The sequence below is a fragment of the Colias philodice genome, chromosome 9, assembly GCF_061535455.1.
Source record: "Colias philodice isolate Cphi_HAF_F1 chromosome 9, ilColPhil1 Martin Lab GWU primary, whole genome shotgun sequence".
Lineage (NCBI taxonomy): Eukaryota > Metazoa > Arthropoda > Insecta > Lepidoptera > Pieridae > Colias > Colias philodice.
The window spans coordinates 1,185,669-1,203,856 of record NC_143094.1 but is presented as its reverse complement, the minus strand read 5'-3'; the positions used below and the strand labels follow the sequence as shown (position 1 = coordinate 1,203,856).

General features: G+C 34.3%; 2 protein-coding genes across 3 annotated transcripts in view; both read left to right on the top strand.

The window, feature by feature from the left end:
• LOC149485565 (uncharacterized) overlaps positions 1-18,188 on the top strand; it is a 44,400-nt gene that overhangs the window by 8,951 nt on the left and 17,261 nt on the right. The gene's annotated exons all lie outside the window — the stretch shown is intronic.
• Positions 2,843-6,757, top strand: LOC149485566 (uncharacterized). The gene is made up of 3 exons (XM_089698560.1): positions 2,843-3,924; positions 4,166-4,179; positions 4,506-6,757. The coding sequence occupies exons 1-3, from the start codon at positions 3,444-3,446 to the stop codon at positions 5,172-5,174; spliced, it is 1,164 nt and encodes a 387-aa protein (XP_089554686.1). The 5' UTR covers positions 2,843-3,443; the 3' UTR covers positions 5,175-6,757.

Below are 18,188 nucleotides of genomic sequence, written 5' to 3'. Positions count from 1 at the left end.
ACAGCCTTAAAAATACCAAAGATAATATTAAGAATAATGAAGAAATTATTGAAAATGCCAAGAATAGGACCGTAAAAAGCATGTTTTTCCATGAGTAAAATATATATACAGTACTATACATGTTTCATTTAACAATGTCGCAAAATATATTTACACTTGCATCAAGTAAATAAGTTGAATGCGTTTCTTATGTCAATATTAAACTCGGATGAGTAATACAATAGCACATAATATTATGTGACACTTGTTATTATTACTTGAGTTTTTGTACATTTGAGTAAGTTCGCGAGTGCACGGATAAATCGCTGTGCGAATTATAATTCATATACGGTGTTAAAGTGGAATTATAAATAGTCCATTGAATGAGACCCTCCAAGGGGGGTCTAGAGTGCGTGAGTTAGTAACGTAAGATGTTTCTTCGGAAACATGTCAAGAGTCCCTAGGTAATAAACATACTAAAACCCCGGGCCACTAGGAGGAGCCCCGGAGTGGGGGGAGGGGGGAAATGGGTCCATTTTTTCATTTTTCGCTTAAATCTCAAAAACGGTACAAGTTAAAGAAAAACTTTCAAGGAAAAGTTGAAAGGCCATACAATTATCTACAAGTTGTACCTAAATCATTTTTTCCTATATCCTACCGTTTCTGAGTTATACGCAGTAAAACATGATTTTGGCTCAAACAATTTCCACATCAATCGATCAAAAAATATTTCTTTCTTCCAAAAAACTCAAATGTGCAACTTGTGACCAGTACTGATAGATTGCTCTTAATTAGTTCTATAATTGGTAAAATAAACACATTCCTCCATGGAAGCCTTTAGGAGGAATCGATTGTCAAAATATTATATTAGGGCAGTTTGAGTTACTGAACTTGATCTTTTTATTTTTTTGTTCCAAAAAACTCAAAAGTGCAACTTGTGACCGGTACAGATAGATTGCTCATATCATTGCTAAAAATACCAGATTCCACCACGGAGGCGTTTACGGAGAATTGAATTTTATCAGGGTAGTTACGATACATGAACTTTTTATTTTTTTTTTCTTCCAAAAAGCTCAAAAGTGCAACTTGTGACCGGTACAAATAGATTGCTCATAATTAGGTCTATCATTGATAAAAATACCAGATTCCACCATGGAGGCGTTTACGGGGAATTGAATTTTATTAGGGTAGTTAGTTAAAAAGTTCATGTATCGTAACTACCCTAATAAAATTCAATACCTCCTAAACGCCTCCATGGTGGAATCTGGTTTTTTTATCAATGATAGACCTAATTATGAGCAATCTATCGGTACCGGTCACAAGTTGCACTTTTGAGTTTTTTTGGAAGAAAAAAAATAAAAAGTTCAAGTATCGTATCTACCCTAATAAAATTCAATTCCCCGTAAACGCCTCCGTGGTGGAATCTAGTATTTTTATCAATGATAGACCTTATTATGAGCAATCTATCTGTACCGGTCACAAGTTGCACTTTTGAGTTTTTTGGAAGAAAAAAATAAAAAGATCAAGTTCAGTAACTCAAACTACCCTAATATAATATTTTGACAATCGATTCCTCCTAAAGGCTTCCATGGAGGAATGTGTTTATTTTACCAATTATAGACCTAATTAAGAGCAATCTATCAGTACCGGTCACAAGTTGCACTTTTGAGTTTTTTGGAAGAAAAAAATAAAAAGATAAAGTTCAGTAACTCAAACAACCCTAATATAGTATTTTGACAATCGATTCCTCCTAAAGGCTTCCATGGAGGAATGTGTTTATTTTACCAATTATAGACCTAATTAAGAGCAATCTATCAGTATCGGTCACAAGTTGCACTTTTGAGTTTTTTTGAAGAAAAAAAATAAAAAGTTCAAGTATCGTAACTACCCTAATAAAATTCAATTCCCCGTAAACGCCTCCATGGTGGAATCTGGTATTTTTATCAATGATAGACCCAATTATGAGCAATCTATCTGTACCGGTCACAAGTTGCACTTTTGAGTTTTTTGGAAGAAAAAAATAAAAAGATCAAGTTCAGTAACTCAAACTACCATAATATAATATTTTGACAATCGATTCCTCCTAAAGGCTTCCATGGAGGAATGTGTTTATTTTACCAATTATAGACCTAATTAAGAGCAATCTATCAGTACTGGTCACAAGTTGCACATTTTAGTTTTTTGGAAGAAAGAAATATTTTTTGATCGATTGATGTGGAAATTGTTTGAGCCAAAATCATGTTTTACTGCGTATAACTCAGAAACGGTAGGATATAGGAAAAAATGATTCAGGTACAACTTGTAGATAATTTTATGGCCTTTCAACTTTTCCTTGAAAGTTTTTCTCTAACATGTACCGTTTTTGAGATTTAAGCGAAAAATGAAAAAATGGACCCATTTCCCCCCTCCCCCCACTCCGGGGCTCCTCCTAGTGGCCCGGGGTTTTAGTATGTTTATTACCTAGGGACTTTTGACATGTTTCCGAAGAAACATCTTACGTTACTAACTCACGCACTCTAGAACTTTTTATTCAATGGACTAAAAGTATATAATCAGTTTAATATTATAATATAGACTCAGTGCGGCATCAGTGAGCAGTTTTTATGCAATAATATCACATGTTTTATGCAGTTTTAGATTGTTAATATAAAATTTACATCAAGGAATTAACAACATTCGAACAGTTGAAGTGTTAACCATTAAAACGCGTAAGCGACGCGTTTTTCACGGCGCTTAAGACCTTTTTCTCGCCACCGACCACTGCTTCGTATTAACGTTCGCAATACCATTTTACATTTTACCCTGTTTTGTATTGGCAAAATACTATCAAACGCTGGATTCAAACATCTATTATAATATTATAAAACCGGCCAAGTGCGAGTCGGGCTCGCGCACAAAGGGTTCCGTAGCAGCAAATATAATAAATTACAGTTAAATCAACCTATCTCAAAAACTATAAGAGATACTTTGATCAAACCAAAAATCGTTGAAAGAGTTAATTAGCATGCATCACCTCTATTTTTTTTAGAATTTTATACCCCGTAGTTATAAAAATAGAGGGGGGGGGACATACTTTTTACGACTTTGAGAGCTGATATCTCAAAAACCGTTCACTTTAAGAAAAATGTTTTTTAGAAAACTTTATATCATTTTAAAAGACCTTTCCATTGATACCCCACACGGGTATGTACATCGAAAAAAAAAATTTCATCCCTCAGTTACATGTATGGGGGGCCCCACCCCCAATTCTTTTTTTTACTATTTAGTGTCATATTTTTGTAGCGGTTCATACAACACATATTCCCATCAAATTTCATCACTGTAGTACTTATAGTTTCCGAGTAAATCGGCTGTGACAGACGGACAGACGGACAGACGGACAGACGGACATGACGAAACTATAAGGGTTCCGTTTTTGCCATTTTGGCTACGGAACCCTAAAAAGGAATAGTAACCGAATTAAAATGCCTGCAAAAAATTGTTCTGGTTGCATGAAAGTTATAAAAAGCAGAGAGGGCTTGCAGTGCTTTGCTTGTAACGAATGGTATGATTTATTATGCGCGAATATATCTGATAAACGATATAAATTAATGTCTATGGAAAATAGGAATTTGTGGAAATGTCCAGTATGTATTAACAGACTACCTAAAAAAGATAATACGAACACCCCTGCCAGATCGACTCGGGACTTGAGCCCAACAACTACAGCTCAAACAAATTTAATTAATTCGCCCATTGTACCAAGCGACGCACAGCGCTCCGAAACACAAGTAGAACATAATACATTACTAAAAGATATCACGGGAGGTAAGCTGAGGGACATCATTAGACAAGAAATTGATCAAGCATTTCGGGATTCAATAAAAAATATTATTAACGAACACTTTGGCAAAATAAACGAATTAATATCTACTTTTCAAGATTCTTTATCATTCTTCAACGAGCGTTATGAGTAGACATCGGATTATATGCACTAACAAAATGCCAAAATATGCATGCAAATATGCACTAAAAAAGGCCGAAATATGCACTAAAAACGACTGATATGCCTAAAATATGCACAATACAAAATCAAAAAACCTTTATTATTTTTATTTATTTTAATCAAAAGCAGTGAAATTTTCTTGAAATTAAGTATAGTTTTTGTGCCAATATACTATTAAGCATTTTTACCAAATTTTGCGAGCACAAATTTGTGACGTTTGTCACCCGCGAGCCCAGTGTTGCCACCTTAGACCTTTCCGGGCTAAATCTAGCCCTTTTTTGAAATTCAACCCGTGTTTTAAGTTTTTAGCCCCAAAAGGGTAATCTAGCCCTATTTTGAATGGCTCAAAATGTACTTAAAATGGAGCCCATTTTGTAATTTTTTGCCATTTTACCATGCCAAAATAGGGTTTGTTTACTCGCTGAGCGTTCTGATTGGCTAATAAAGGTTAGTCAACCAATCAAAACTCCCGCTACTTATCGAAATATGCACGATTGGGGAAAAAGGCTAAAATATGCACTAACGCCGTAATTAGAGAGTTTTATGCATTTGCATATGCAAATATGCAAATGCATATAATCCGATGTCTAGTTATGAGCAAATGAAATCAACTTTGGAAGAAAAATGTCGCACGATAAATAAGCTTGAAATGGACAATATTAAATTAGTCCAGTCGGTAAATGATATGAAGAAAAGTCTTAATATGATCGAACAACACGCCCGATCGAGTAACATTGAATTGCAATGCGTACCGGAATACCGTAACGAAAATCTAATAAACACAGTCCTTCAACTTAGTAAAGTTATTAAATGTGAAATTAAGGATACAGATATTATTTTATGTACAAGGGTTGCTAAACTGAATACACAGAGTTCTAGGCCACGTTCTATCATTGCGAAATTCAGTAGCCCAAGATTACGCGACACGTTTTTAGCTGCGTCATCCACATTTAATAAGAAAAAGGATATCACAGAGAAGTTAAATACCAGCCATTTAGGAATTGCAGCTAATCCCCCTTCACCTATATATGTCACTGAGCATCTTTCACCGACCAATAAAACCATTTACGCGGCTGCCAGACTTAAATCTAAGGAACAGCATTATAAATTTGTTTGGGTGCGTAATGGGAAAGTTTTCATGAAGAAGGATGAAACGTCAAACACCATTTTTATAGATAGCTTAGAAAAACTTTCCTCATTGTCGTCGTAGTATAGTTTTTGTAAAATTGTTGCAATCTGGACATATTCTTGTGCTTTAAATTGTATAACATTCAACTCGATTAAGCTTTACTACCAAAATACTAGAGGCCTTCGTGGAAGTCTTGCTAAGGTGCGTCAACATGTACAGTCTGAGGATTACGATGTATACATATTTACGGAAACGTGGCTTTGTAGCGGCATCTTTGACTCTGAAATTTTTGATGGTAAGTTCACGGTTTATCGTAGAGATAGGGAAACGTCTCCTCTTTTTCGACATAAAAGTATAGGTGGAGGAGTTCTGGTAGCGGTATCTAGTAAACTCGTTTCATCGCGTATGCATACCTGGGAGAGCAACTGTGAAGATTTGTGGGTCACAATTGAGTTGCATTCGACAAAATCAAATGGGCACAGTTTGCTCAGGCTTTGCGCTGTCTACTTAGCCCCTCCAATTCGGAGTGATATGTTTGATCATTTCATTGATAATTGCCATGCTGTGTTGGAGAGATCTTGTGATAATCCCACATTGATTGTGGGCGACTTCAACTTGTCCGGTATTAACTGGGTAGCGCAAGATAGGGTTCCATACTTAATTACCTCTGACACAAGTACGGGCTATCTCAAAGACCGCTTGGCCGATTTTAGTGCATTGCATAATCTTCAACAATACAACAATATACGAAATTTTCAAAACAAAATTCTTGATCTTATACTTTCTGATATTGCTGAAATACGCGTTACTCATAGTTCTAACCCTGTTCGTGAAGTAGACAGGTTTCATCCGCCGTTGGATATAATACCAATTATGAGGCCAAAAATTAATAAGACCATGCCGAGGAAAAAGTTCCAATTCCATAAGGCAAATTACGACGAAATTAATGAAATGCTTAAGAATATAAACTGGAATATGGAGCTTTGTCCTACGGAAGACGTAGATGTCATGGTGGATAAATTTTATGGTATAATTCATAGCATAATTAAAAAATGTGTCCCTGAAGTTAAGAGTTGTGGAAGTAAATATCCCCCTTGGTATTCATTTAGACTTATAAAATTACTGAATAAAAAGCATAACTTACATAAAAGAATAAAAAAATACAATAACCCTTTAGATATAATTGAATTTAAATATTTGCGAAAAGAATCAATGTTGTTAACAAAAGAATGCTACACTAATTACTTAAAAAATATTGAAAACTCTATAAAGATCCATCCCAAATATTTCTGGACACATGTCAAAAACCTGAGGAAGGGAAGTCTTTCTTATCCTTCCACCATGTCACTTGGTAATGAGTCTAGTAATAACCCAAAAGATATATGTGATCTATTTGCCAAGTATTTCTCCTCTGTCTTCAATCCTACACAACACATGGACTACAAATCTATGTCTTCACCTAATGCATCCATCGTAGCTTCTGTGCTCAGTACATTTTCAATACCAGGTCATACAATTAAAAAAGCACTACTGGCCCTGGACCCGAGCAAAGGACCAGGTCCGGACAATATCCCGCCCATATTTCTTTCGCGTTGTGCAGACGGGCTGTCCGTTCCCCTGTCACTGATTTTCAATACCTCGCTAAACAATGGTTTGTTTCCATCAGTTTGGAAACAAGTTCGAATTGTTCCCATTTTTAAGAGTGGCAATCGTGACCTCATTTCAAATTATCGCCCAATCTCCATTCTTTCTACCTTGTCAAAGGTTTTTGAGTCAATGGTTTATGATGTACTCTACAAGCATCTTCATAGTCTTCTCTCTGATTCCCAACATGGTTTCATGGCTAAAAAGTCCACAAATACAAATCTTGTCTCATATGTAAGTTACCTTATTGAGGCAGTTGATCAGGGTTACCAAGTCGACGCAATTTATACCGATTTCTCAAAGGCTTTTGACAAGGTAAACCATTCAATTTTAGCACAGAAATTGGAACTGCTTGGAGTGTCTTCCACCGTCTTGAATTGGTGCAAATCATACTTAGATACCAGGCCATCATCTGTTGTTCTCAATGGTTGTCAATCAGAAAGTTATATTGCAACTTCAGGTATTCCTCAGGGCTCGAATTTAGGGCCCTTATTTTTCAATGTTTTCATTAATGATATGCCAGATGTGTTCAAACACTCTATTCCATACCTTTTTGCAGATGATCTCAAATTAATTCGCGTAATTCATTCAGAAACAGATCCAAATTTACTTCAATTAGATCTGTAAAAATTAAATGAGTGGTGTGTTTGTAATATGATGCTCCTTAATTGTGATAAATGCTACCACATAAAATTCACGCGCAACCGCAAGATCATAGAGTCTTCATACAATATTCACGGTTCATTGTTGCAAGAGGTTAAGGTAGTCCGCGATCTTGGAGTTTACCTTGATGCACAATTACGTTTTGCATCTCACTACGACAACATATTGGCTGCAGCATATCGATCGCTTGGCTTCATCCTACGGTGCTCCAAAGAATTCAAGGATCCTAAAACAGCGCTTGTACTTTACAACAGCTTCGTTCGTAGTCGTCTGGAGTATTGTTGTACAGTCTGGAACCCAACTTATCAAACGCATATAAATCGGATCGAGCGCTTACAAAAATTACTGGTCCGTTGTCTAGCATTCAGAACTGGAATTGGTAAAACTTGCACAAGTTATTTGGACAGGCTCAATAACTTCAAGATGTTGAGCTTAAAAACTCGACGTACAATGTTAGATATAGTTTTCTTATATAAAATAATTAATAACAGTATTGATTCTCCTGAATTATTGGGTAGAATATGTATTAATGTCCCCGCCAGGATCCCTCGATATCCCTGCGCTATACTCAGAACTCCTCCATTTCGAACAAACTTAGGGAAGCATTCCCCAATAGTTAGACTTACCCATGAGTACAACGTTGTTGCAGCAAAGTCGCGTGAAATTGATATATTTCACAATTCACTTGCGGTATTCAAGCGTATTCTTAATAATAATTTCAATGAAACATGTCAGCACAATAAATAAAGTGTAAATATGTAATAATAATAATAGTAGTCAGCATTAGTTTTTTAACCCTTATTTCGACAGAGAAGGTGATAGTAAACTTATTAAAATTTTATTGTATAACCTAGTTTCTATGGTTTTTCTAAACCTCCAAAAAAAGAAAAAAAAAATCTACCCCCCACCCTTATGGAGAAAAGCGATGTCCGCCACACCGGACATTATCGAATCTTAGTAAAAATGACTTGTCCGTCCTAGCGGACTTAATCGAATACGTGAAAGAAGTTGCATAGTATAAAGTAAAAGAATATAATAGTAAAAGAGCCTTTATTTTTTATAAAAGTACAAAGAAACTGTGAAAAAAAGTAATCTAAAGATGAACGTACTACGGGAGGATCTTCAACTACTGCAGTATCTTCTATCTGGGCTCTATACAAAAAGGTACTCTGTTTCCATTTGTAAGAGAGGGAAAGCTTTTGAATTTGCTTGGGTCTCTTTTTTGTCACAACTGATGGTTCTCTGAGTCTTCTTTTTCCATGCACAGGTGTTGGCAACGAGGGTAAAGACGATATAGAAGGTAAGTTTGCAAAATTGAGTTCCTGCGACTGGTTCGGGAAAACTTGCTCTATATTTGGACTCAAAGGCGTCGGGAAGTCGTATGTAAAGGTTAGGTAGATAAGAAGTATCTAACAAGTTGATAGGTACTGAGAATAGATGTAATGTTTTGGTAATACCGACAACTCAATTCTTTTACCTTTCATACCATATTTCGACAAGATCCGCCGTGACGGACAAGCTGTAAGACACAATAAATACCTGTGTTTCGACGAAGTCCGGTGTGGCGGACAAGTGAAAAACTCGATAATTATTAAGAATAACGTAAGCAAAAGCTATGAAATCGTATTATTTGAACGTTAGTAGACTAAATTCACAAAACACAAATAAAAAATCTACGCAACATAGGCAAAAAATAATATTTTTTAATAAATTACCTGAAAGACTTTCTTAGTGCGCAGTTTCGCCGACATTTTTTCGCCAATTGTCAAACTCTGGGTTATTACACGCAAAATTTATTTTTCTACTAAAATTTGATCGACCTCCCAATAGCTTAGTAGTTTTTTTATTGCAAAAATAGAATTAGACGGGGCGGTGGATTTTTTTAAAGTACGTGTCCGGTGGTACGGACAAATTCGAAATAAGGGTTAATAAGCAATATTAGTAAAAACGATATTATTGCAAATTTTGTTTTGGATCTACTTTGGATGCAGCATTTAAATTATTATTTAACTTTTTTTGGTGTATAATTGCAAACATTCCTGCATCAGAAATTGTAATTAATTTTTTTCATTTTTTCATTAAACTAACTATTGTTATCCGTTTAAATATACGATTGTTGTAATTTCCTATAAGTAAAGAAACATATATTGTTATTATACGATAAGCAATTTTAGTATTAAGAGTTTTTAAATTATGTTTTCTTTGTTGGAAATTCTTAATAAAAATAAAATAAAAATAAAATAAAATTACAATTGATATGACACCGTACTCAATAGGTTATTTAAGCAATCCTTATAACAATAAATACGAAAGTTTTCAAAGTTACAGTACAAATATCCACTATATATTTCATTGAGAAAGCCTGCTGCATGACGCCAATTAGACCTGAAATACAGTTTACAATAGATCAGGAGATGGTTGCTGATTTAATAATTGATCTTAAAATATCGTATAATGAATAATTAAAAAACAATAGGATCGGAACAAACAAAAGAGACAAAACTATTTGAGGAGCAGTTTTTTAAAATATGTTTCTTTTGATAGCAAACGAAGTTGCGTGGGTCAGCTAGTACAGTTCAGTTCATCTTCTGTCCAACAATAAGACGTCCACTTCACGAGATACTTCAATGAAAGATAAAAACGCTAATTGAACAACATTCATTCACTTTTTATGATTCGCAGTCACGCGTGGAACTGAAAACCACGCGTGCAATCTCTCTTGACAATCTTTCCACATGATTGCTGGAGGTCCAGTGAATTTGTATTCAAATATATAGAAGAATTAACACTTAATGACAACGAATATGTAAATTAATAATCCGAATATAAAATAAACTAACATATACAATCATGTAAGGCTTTAGAACTGAGGCATTTAATTGATATTTGTATCTACTTGTTGATGAAGAATTAAATCCAATTAGTGGTACCTAATATAATTGTTTTGATCATTTTAAGACAGAAAAGGTAAAGTCCCGTATTTTGAAAGATATGCTATATATTATGGACAGATCATCTCTGCTGACTGAGACTTTTTGGACATGTTTCTATTTTGCATTAAAAAGTGTAAATATATACTCTCTTAATTTTTAAGAAGAAATATCTTAGGTACTGTATAAATTTTCGATTTAGATTTTTTGGAATGAAGACTAGGGAGAGCATCTTAGATTGTTTTATTTTAAAACTGGAGTCCCATCCATAAGGAAACCCTGTGAAAATCATGATCTATATTTCTACACATATTGTGAAATATTGCTCTACTGAAACAAAAACGAGACAAAACTGCAGTGAGCTTCTTTTAAAACTAATAATAATATTTCCACAATAATTTGATACTCGTATCATTTAAAAATAGCCAATAGCACCATCTGTTTAATTACATGAACAATAAAACGCCATTGAATACGCTTAGACATGTTACAGATAGCTGTAAAGTGGTCATAGTTTCAGTTTGTTCGTAAACAAATACGGGATTCCCTAGAAGTATATTTTATGCCCAATTTATTGACCATTAAGGTGATGTATTTAAAACAATTTAACCCATTTTCCATGTTTCTAACAAATTTTTCTCATATTTTATCATTTAATCATCATCATCAGCCCCTTTATGTTCCCAATGCTGGGACACTGGGCTTTCGTAATGGATATTATTTATTCGAAGGTCTCCAATTAAAAGACATACAGGGTAATTTATAGTGATTCTAATTACCTTATAGTTAAAAATATTTTTTGACTATTTTAACAGCATAAGTACATATGTGACTTATTAACTGTGATTTTTAATGTGGGTCAAACACCTATCTTTTTGTATCATCATTAACCATTCAAAATATTTAAATATAAAGCCACTTCACACGGAAGAAATGGAAACACTTCCGTGTGAACGGACATAATGTTGTTTTGTTCTTCATTCGCACGCTTTAATGGTGTGAAGAACTTCATAATATATTATATTATGATAAAAGTGAATAGAACCTTAGAGAGAGATGTAGGGTGCATTTAGAGAAACAAAACTTAAAGCTTGTGAAATAGTCTAGGAAATTGTGTGGGGAACTATTACCTACTGTGACAATAGGAAGTATACTAGAAACCATATTGTTAGTGGGTCTTTTCAAGAGGCGACAGATGAAATTTTAAGCTATTGCATAGCTTCTATCGCGGGCCTTGAGCGCGGGGACCGAATCGAGAAATTCCGTACGAAAAACCTCACGCTCTCCTCTCCAACGGGCTCGGAGGTGTGGCTTGAAGGCATGCTATGCAATAGCTTTACCGCGGCAGTCCCCGAGTGCCACACGTTTTTTTTTTTCATTGTCCCTCTACCTTAGAGAGATAACATTTCTATAAGCACTCCGGAATTTTCTGGAAATGACTGAAATGACTCGGTTGCATCAAAATTGTATTGGCTTACAAGGTAAAAGATCTTTCACTGTCCTCATAGTTCATACATCATAGCCTAACATAATAAACGAAACATCAATTTGCGGCAACAGCCGGACAATAAACCTCTATTTACGTTACTATTGGGAACGCATAAAATCGATTCGGTTCTATGATGACATTGCACAGTACGGCGCCTACGCGGTGCAAATTCTGTAGTGTGGCGTATTTAGTAACAGCTGATTTCTATTCATGTGTATTAAGTAAGGTAATATTTGATTGTATGTAATTTTAAAGTATTAAATGTTGTACCTATCTACTTACTCCTGTGGCGCTGAAATCCCGAAGTGGGTCTTGGCCTCCGAGACGAGAACTCTCCACCTTTCCCGGTCCTGAGCGGTCTCTTGCCAAAGGCTTTGACCTTATGCTTGGCAGTAAATGTTATAAAGAGAGTAATTTATAGGTATTTATATAAGTAATGATTCCAATAATCTACAGAAGCAGAGGTTGGTCAATAAAGCATAATTTAAAGTTTAATTTGAAGCTTTTTTAAAGATACATTTTCAACATCAAAGAAAGCTAAAGCGGATTTTATATTATAATAACTTTGACATAAATTAATTCATTATAATTATAAAATCTTTTGCTAGAGCATATAGAATATTTCTCTACTCCTATTATAATGAATCATGATAAATAATTAAGAAGATATATTTAATTAATATTGTTAACATACACTCCCGTCTAGGTTTTCCCACGAACAATATATATCAGCCAACCATGACATAAATAAATATTTCTAGGTATATCTATAATCTCGTGAATTTCCTATTGTATGTGAATCTGCTATATATAGCATACCTAATAAAATTATAGTTTGTGTTATAGCTCAGATTCCTTATTAAACATGGAATGTATTTTTGTTAGGTATTTCGCTAAATTAACCATACCTCTAATACATATTATATCGTGAGAAGTAAGGTAATGATGAAGATATTGAAAATATTCATCTTGTTATTTCTCGTATTGCACGCCTCATAAGCGAAGCGTTGAGGTGGGTACTACTGTCACTTCGCGCAAAACATCTGATTTTTCAAACTTAAAATGTCTTTATGTATCATACATTGCACTTGTAAGATAATACATACACACACATATTAAGAAAAAACACTATTTTTAACGTTCATGATATTTTTGATGTCATTTTTGTTATTTAAACTAGTTAAAAAACAGTTTAAAAAAGTTCTGTCTTGGACGTCCGTGTGTCTGTATGTGCGGATCCTTTTTCTTGTTAACACGATAGCGACCGAAATACTTTACTAATCGAGTCTTTTTTTTTCTCTTACGCTTGAGTATGCTCAGGAATAGAACCCTTTCATTTTTCAGGGTCTGATTCGATGTGGTTTAATTGTTATTAAATAAACAAAAATAATAATTAATAAATATTTATTAAAAAAAAATTATGAGGCGTGCACTTTTGGATTTTCCAAATTATTTGTATAATTGTATAAGTTTACTATCGGAAAAGTGAGTAAGTATTGAGAAAGCCGACCCTTTGTTGATCGAATTTCTTTGTCATGCAATCAGTGATTCATAACCCAAAGTGTCTAAAATATCAACAATATCTGTCTTAACACGTCGTATTATTTCAAAATACTTCAATAAAACCTACATATTATATCTTATCAGCTATCTTTTACAGTGAATCACACGGAAATAGGGCTAACATAGTTATTTATTCTACACTATCAGCATAGTATAAAGAGAACAGCTTATAATGTACATGTTTTTCTATTTGTCCGATAATTTCCAATGTCTTTTATGTTTAACGTTATCATTACAACGTGTTTTATAGACATAGTTATGTTTCACCTGGGGCCTACTTACTATTTCTTGCCCGCGGCTTTACTTGCGCAATAGTGCTTTAATTATGATAAAATTTAATACACTGAAACAGCTTTTGATTACTCAAGATCAGATATACAGATATGAATTTAATCATTTTGTTTTACTTATATTTCACTAGCTTTCCGCGCGCGTCTTCGCCCGCTTTGTAGAAAACTTAACAAATTACCTATATACCAAAACATTCTTCAAGAACAACTCTATCTATTAAAAAAAACCATCAAAATAGTTTTATTAAGATTTAAACATACAAAGCTGTGATACAAAGGGATAGACAGCAACAGCGACTTTGTTTTATACTATGTAACGAAGAGTCGATATCGATTATTGTCTCCCATAATTTATTACATGTTCCAATTCAGCATTCCAAAACTATAGCAGTCTCCATAAAAGACTTGAAAACTGCCTAAAATGTTACTTTATTTACAAATATAGCAATTTGTATGCAACACGGATGTTCAAGTGATTCGTCTAACGGATTTGGAGAACATTTATTCAATTAACCGGAATTTCATTTCAATAATTAGCTCTACTCTCATTAAATTGATCTAATTATACGTTTACACTTAAGAATAGTGTAATATTCATGAACTTAGTAGGGTTACTAGTATAATATTATATCACTAGCTGCTTCGCGCGGTTTCACCCCTGTGGCTCCACTCCTGTTGGCCGTAGCGTGATGAAATATAGCCTATAACCTTCCTCGATAAATGGGCTATCTAACACCGAAAGAATTTTTCAAATCGGACCAGTAGTTCCCGAGATTAGCGCGGTCAAACAAACAAACAAACAAACTCTTCAGCTTTATAATATTAAGTATAGATATGTGGTGCGTTGGATAAATCTATGATGATATACCTATAGAATCAATAGTATAGATGATGATAAACAAGACTGAAGTCTGCTAAGTCTTCTCCAGACTTACAAAATATATGAATGACCCATGGATAAATCTTTGATGATATTATACCTAAGAATTTATAGTATAGATGAAGAACAAGATTCTGTCTGAAGTCTGTTAAGCCTCTTCTCCAGATTTTCAAAATATATGAATGACCCAAAATACTTTCTAGACGAATGTATGTACTAATATGACATTTAACTCAACCTTGCCTCAATTTGCCTTCAGTGAGCATTCTTTCTCAAACAACAAAGGTCTCAATCAATATTCAATATACGACAAATTGCCTTATGTCTGTGTTGATCGTCGATAAAAGGTTCCTTGAGTAATAAACACCGTTTTTACGCATCATACAGTATGTAGGTAACTGTATGAACTATGAACACTATTGCCCTAAATTTTATCTACTTCCATAGTTATAATTTTTTGAAGTGAAACTTCTTTATCGGGGTTGGAAAAAAATTAAGTGTAACATTTTTTCGTTACGCGTGACATTTTTCCGTTACGCGCCATCTTTTTCTTATCCCTACCACGCGTGATTCGACGTACATATTTCTGTAAAGTTGCATATAGTAAATTATTTTTTTGAAAAATGAGGTCATAAAGAAGTTTCACTTCTTACGTTTGTACACTAGTACACGTACACATTTTTTTCTGTTATTGAATTATAGTAATAAGAAGAGGTGGTAATGTAAAAGGTCTTTTGGTAACTTAATTTTAAGAAAAGACGACAGAGAAAGAGAGGCAATTTCACTAGATGCTTTGAGCGATAAATCGGAAACCTTATACTGGTTTTTGACTCAGAATCTTAAAAGTATGCTTGCTGCATAAAATAACCCACAATCCACATGTAGAATTTTTAACAGTTTCCAGTTTTGACATACACGTGCTAAGTCCAGTCCCAGTGGCAATTATAAGCAAAATAATGTTTTTATAATAACCCTTAATAGCAGTAGAGCGTGACCTTTCCAAATAAAAATGTCTTGAACACGCGTACCGAGTAGGTACTGGTAAAACATAAAATGGTATATTTAGTGACACTGCACCCAGATTAGGGAGCGCCCATTCATCCTACCTTGAAATGTATTACAAAACATACGATTTTGGGGAAAACTCGCTGTTAGCTTGAAGGTAATCTTTAATTAACTTTTGAGGTTTCCTTTAATCTCGAATTTCCCGCTTGAAATTATTTCTCTGATACACTGATTGGCTACGGAACCGGAACAACGATTATATTCGTAGAATATGTTCTTGACGTTTTGTTTTATTAAGGCTTCAATATTATGTCCTTTTGGTAATTAGTTATATCATTAACTAGCTTTCTGCCCGCGGCTTCGCCCGCGTTTTCAAGGAAAAACCCGTTCCCGTAGGATTTCCAGGATAAAACCTATCCTATGTCCTTTCTCGGGTATCAAAATATCTCTATACCAAATTTCATGCAAATTGGTTCAGTAGTTAAGGCGTGATTGAGTAACAGACAGACAGACAGAGTTACTTTCGCATTTATAATATTAGTATGGATTACTTAACTTTTTAGTTTAGGTAGTTTTAGGTAGTCTTAACTTTTTAGGTATGAAAGGAAAATTTATTTATTTATTTATTTATACTTTATGGCTCTATTACATTATAATGTAAATTAATCTAATTGTAAATTTGATAATTTAGATACAATTTATACCAGGGGCGTAGCTACCGCCGTATCAGCCGTATCAATTATACGGGGCCCCCGCGCCAAGGGGGCCCCCTAACGTGCGTAAGCAAAAATTACTAAAAACTTCCCAAAAAAAATTTTTTTTCAGAAATGACAAAATCACAAAAGTCAAAAAAAGCAATTTTCTGGCCTCCTGTGTGTATACAGGGTGTCCCACTATTGGTATACTAAGCGCGAAGGGACTTGTAGTTTTGCATATACTGATCACGTAAAAAATACTTAAAAAAGAAAATTACATCAAAAATTTTTCGCTACATTTTTCCTGAAAATCTATGTTTTCTTCTCTAGCTTCGCGCAGCCGGCATATACCGCTCCTCTAATGTGAGCATTTTGTCTATGAAAACATAATCTTAAACGATAGCTCACGTGCTGGTGGCAAAGTTGGGTGGGTTGCTTGTTATGGGTGTACACATAGAGTTTTAAGAATTCATCTTTTTGAAACAAAAATGCGTCAGGAATTTTTTAATTATTTTTTACGTACTCAGCGTATTCAAAACTATAACCTCCTTTGAGCTTAGTATACCAACAGTGGGACACCCTGTATATTTAATTTGAATTGTTTGTAAAAATTTTGGAATAAGTGACAGATAGATAATTATTAGTGATGTAACGATACCGGATACATGATTTTGCCGATACGATACCGGTACCGATACTTGTAGTAAAAAATCGGCGATACCGATACCGATATCGATGGCTTGGTAGAAAAATAAATAGTGAATTATGCATAAAAGTTACCTACATTTAACAAAGACTCAACTGTAAAACGTATTCTTTTAAATAAAAATGCCAAATCAAAAAACAAGAAAACCATTTAATTTAGTATTATTATTTTACAAAGTCAGTTAAACTTTAAGTAATACACATACAATCAGTAGGTACCTAATCAAAGTTTACTAAGTATTGGTAGACTTTTTTCATATCGGCTTGCCGATTATATCGGCCGATATATCGGTATCGGTATCGTTACATCCCTAATAATTATGATGAATAAATATTTCTTTTAATTTTATGCACGCGTTTTTTTTCTTTTGTGAGAAATCTTTACCCTTCCTAAGGGCCCCCAAACAAATTTTTATACGGGGCCCCGCCAAGGCACGCTACGCTTCTGATTTATACTTTAATAAATATTAAATATTTGGTTTAAAAAATAAATTATAGGTAGGTAGGTAGTTAGCTAGTTCAAAAATTAATATTTACTTTACATTTTAACAACCATTTCTACGAATAATGTAAAAACAATGGGATATAGTTAGCGTGACTCCCTTTGTAACTTTTCTTTGTTGACTTATTTAATTATTTATTGCTATTAGTAAATGATATATATGAAGGAATGGATAATATATTGCTTTGTATTTACACTTTTACACTATTATGTGGAATTGATAAATAAGAACCAGATAATCTGGATGTCATTTGGAGTTTACAATAATATCATCTTATAGAACCTTTTCGCAAATTTGTTAATATTAGCACAGATTGTGTATCATGAATGATATTAGCTTTTATTATCTACGTTTGCGCAGCCAGAGCCTGAATCATGCCTGAATATACATGAAAAAAAAAGACGTGTGGCACTCGGGGACTGCCGCGGTAAAGCTATTGCAGAGCATGCCTTCAAGCCACACCTCCGAGCCCGTCGGAGTGGGGAGTGTGAGGTTTTTTCGTTACGGAATTTCTCGATTCGTTCCCCGCGCTCAAGGCCCGCGATAGAAGCTATGTAATAGCTTAAAAAATACATTAAAATACACGTGGAATTTTTCAACTCTACTAGCTCTGAATTCCTTTTTTATTTAGCCCTTACCAAACTACTTGCTGCATTTTCATAACGTAATAGCCAACTGTAGATAAAGTGCAACATTATTGCATAGTTAGGTACCGTGAGAAAGGAGGG

Excerpts from the sequence above, each read along its gene's own strand:
- LOC149485566 (XM_089698560.1), top strand. The coding sequence starts at position 3,444 with ATGCCTGCAAAAAATTGTTCTGGTTGCATGAAAGTTATAAAAAGCAGA.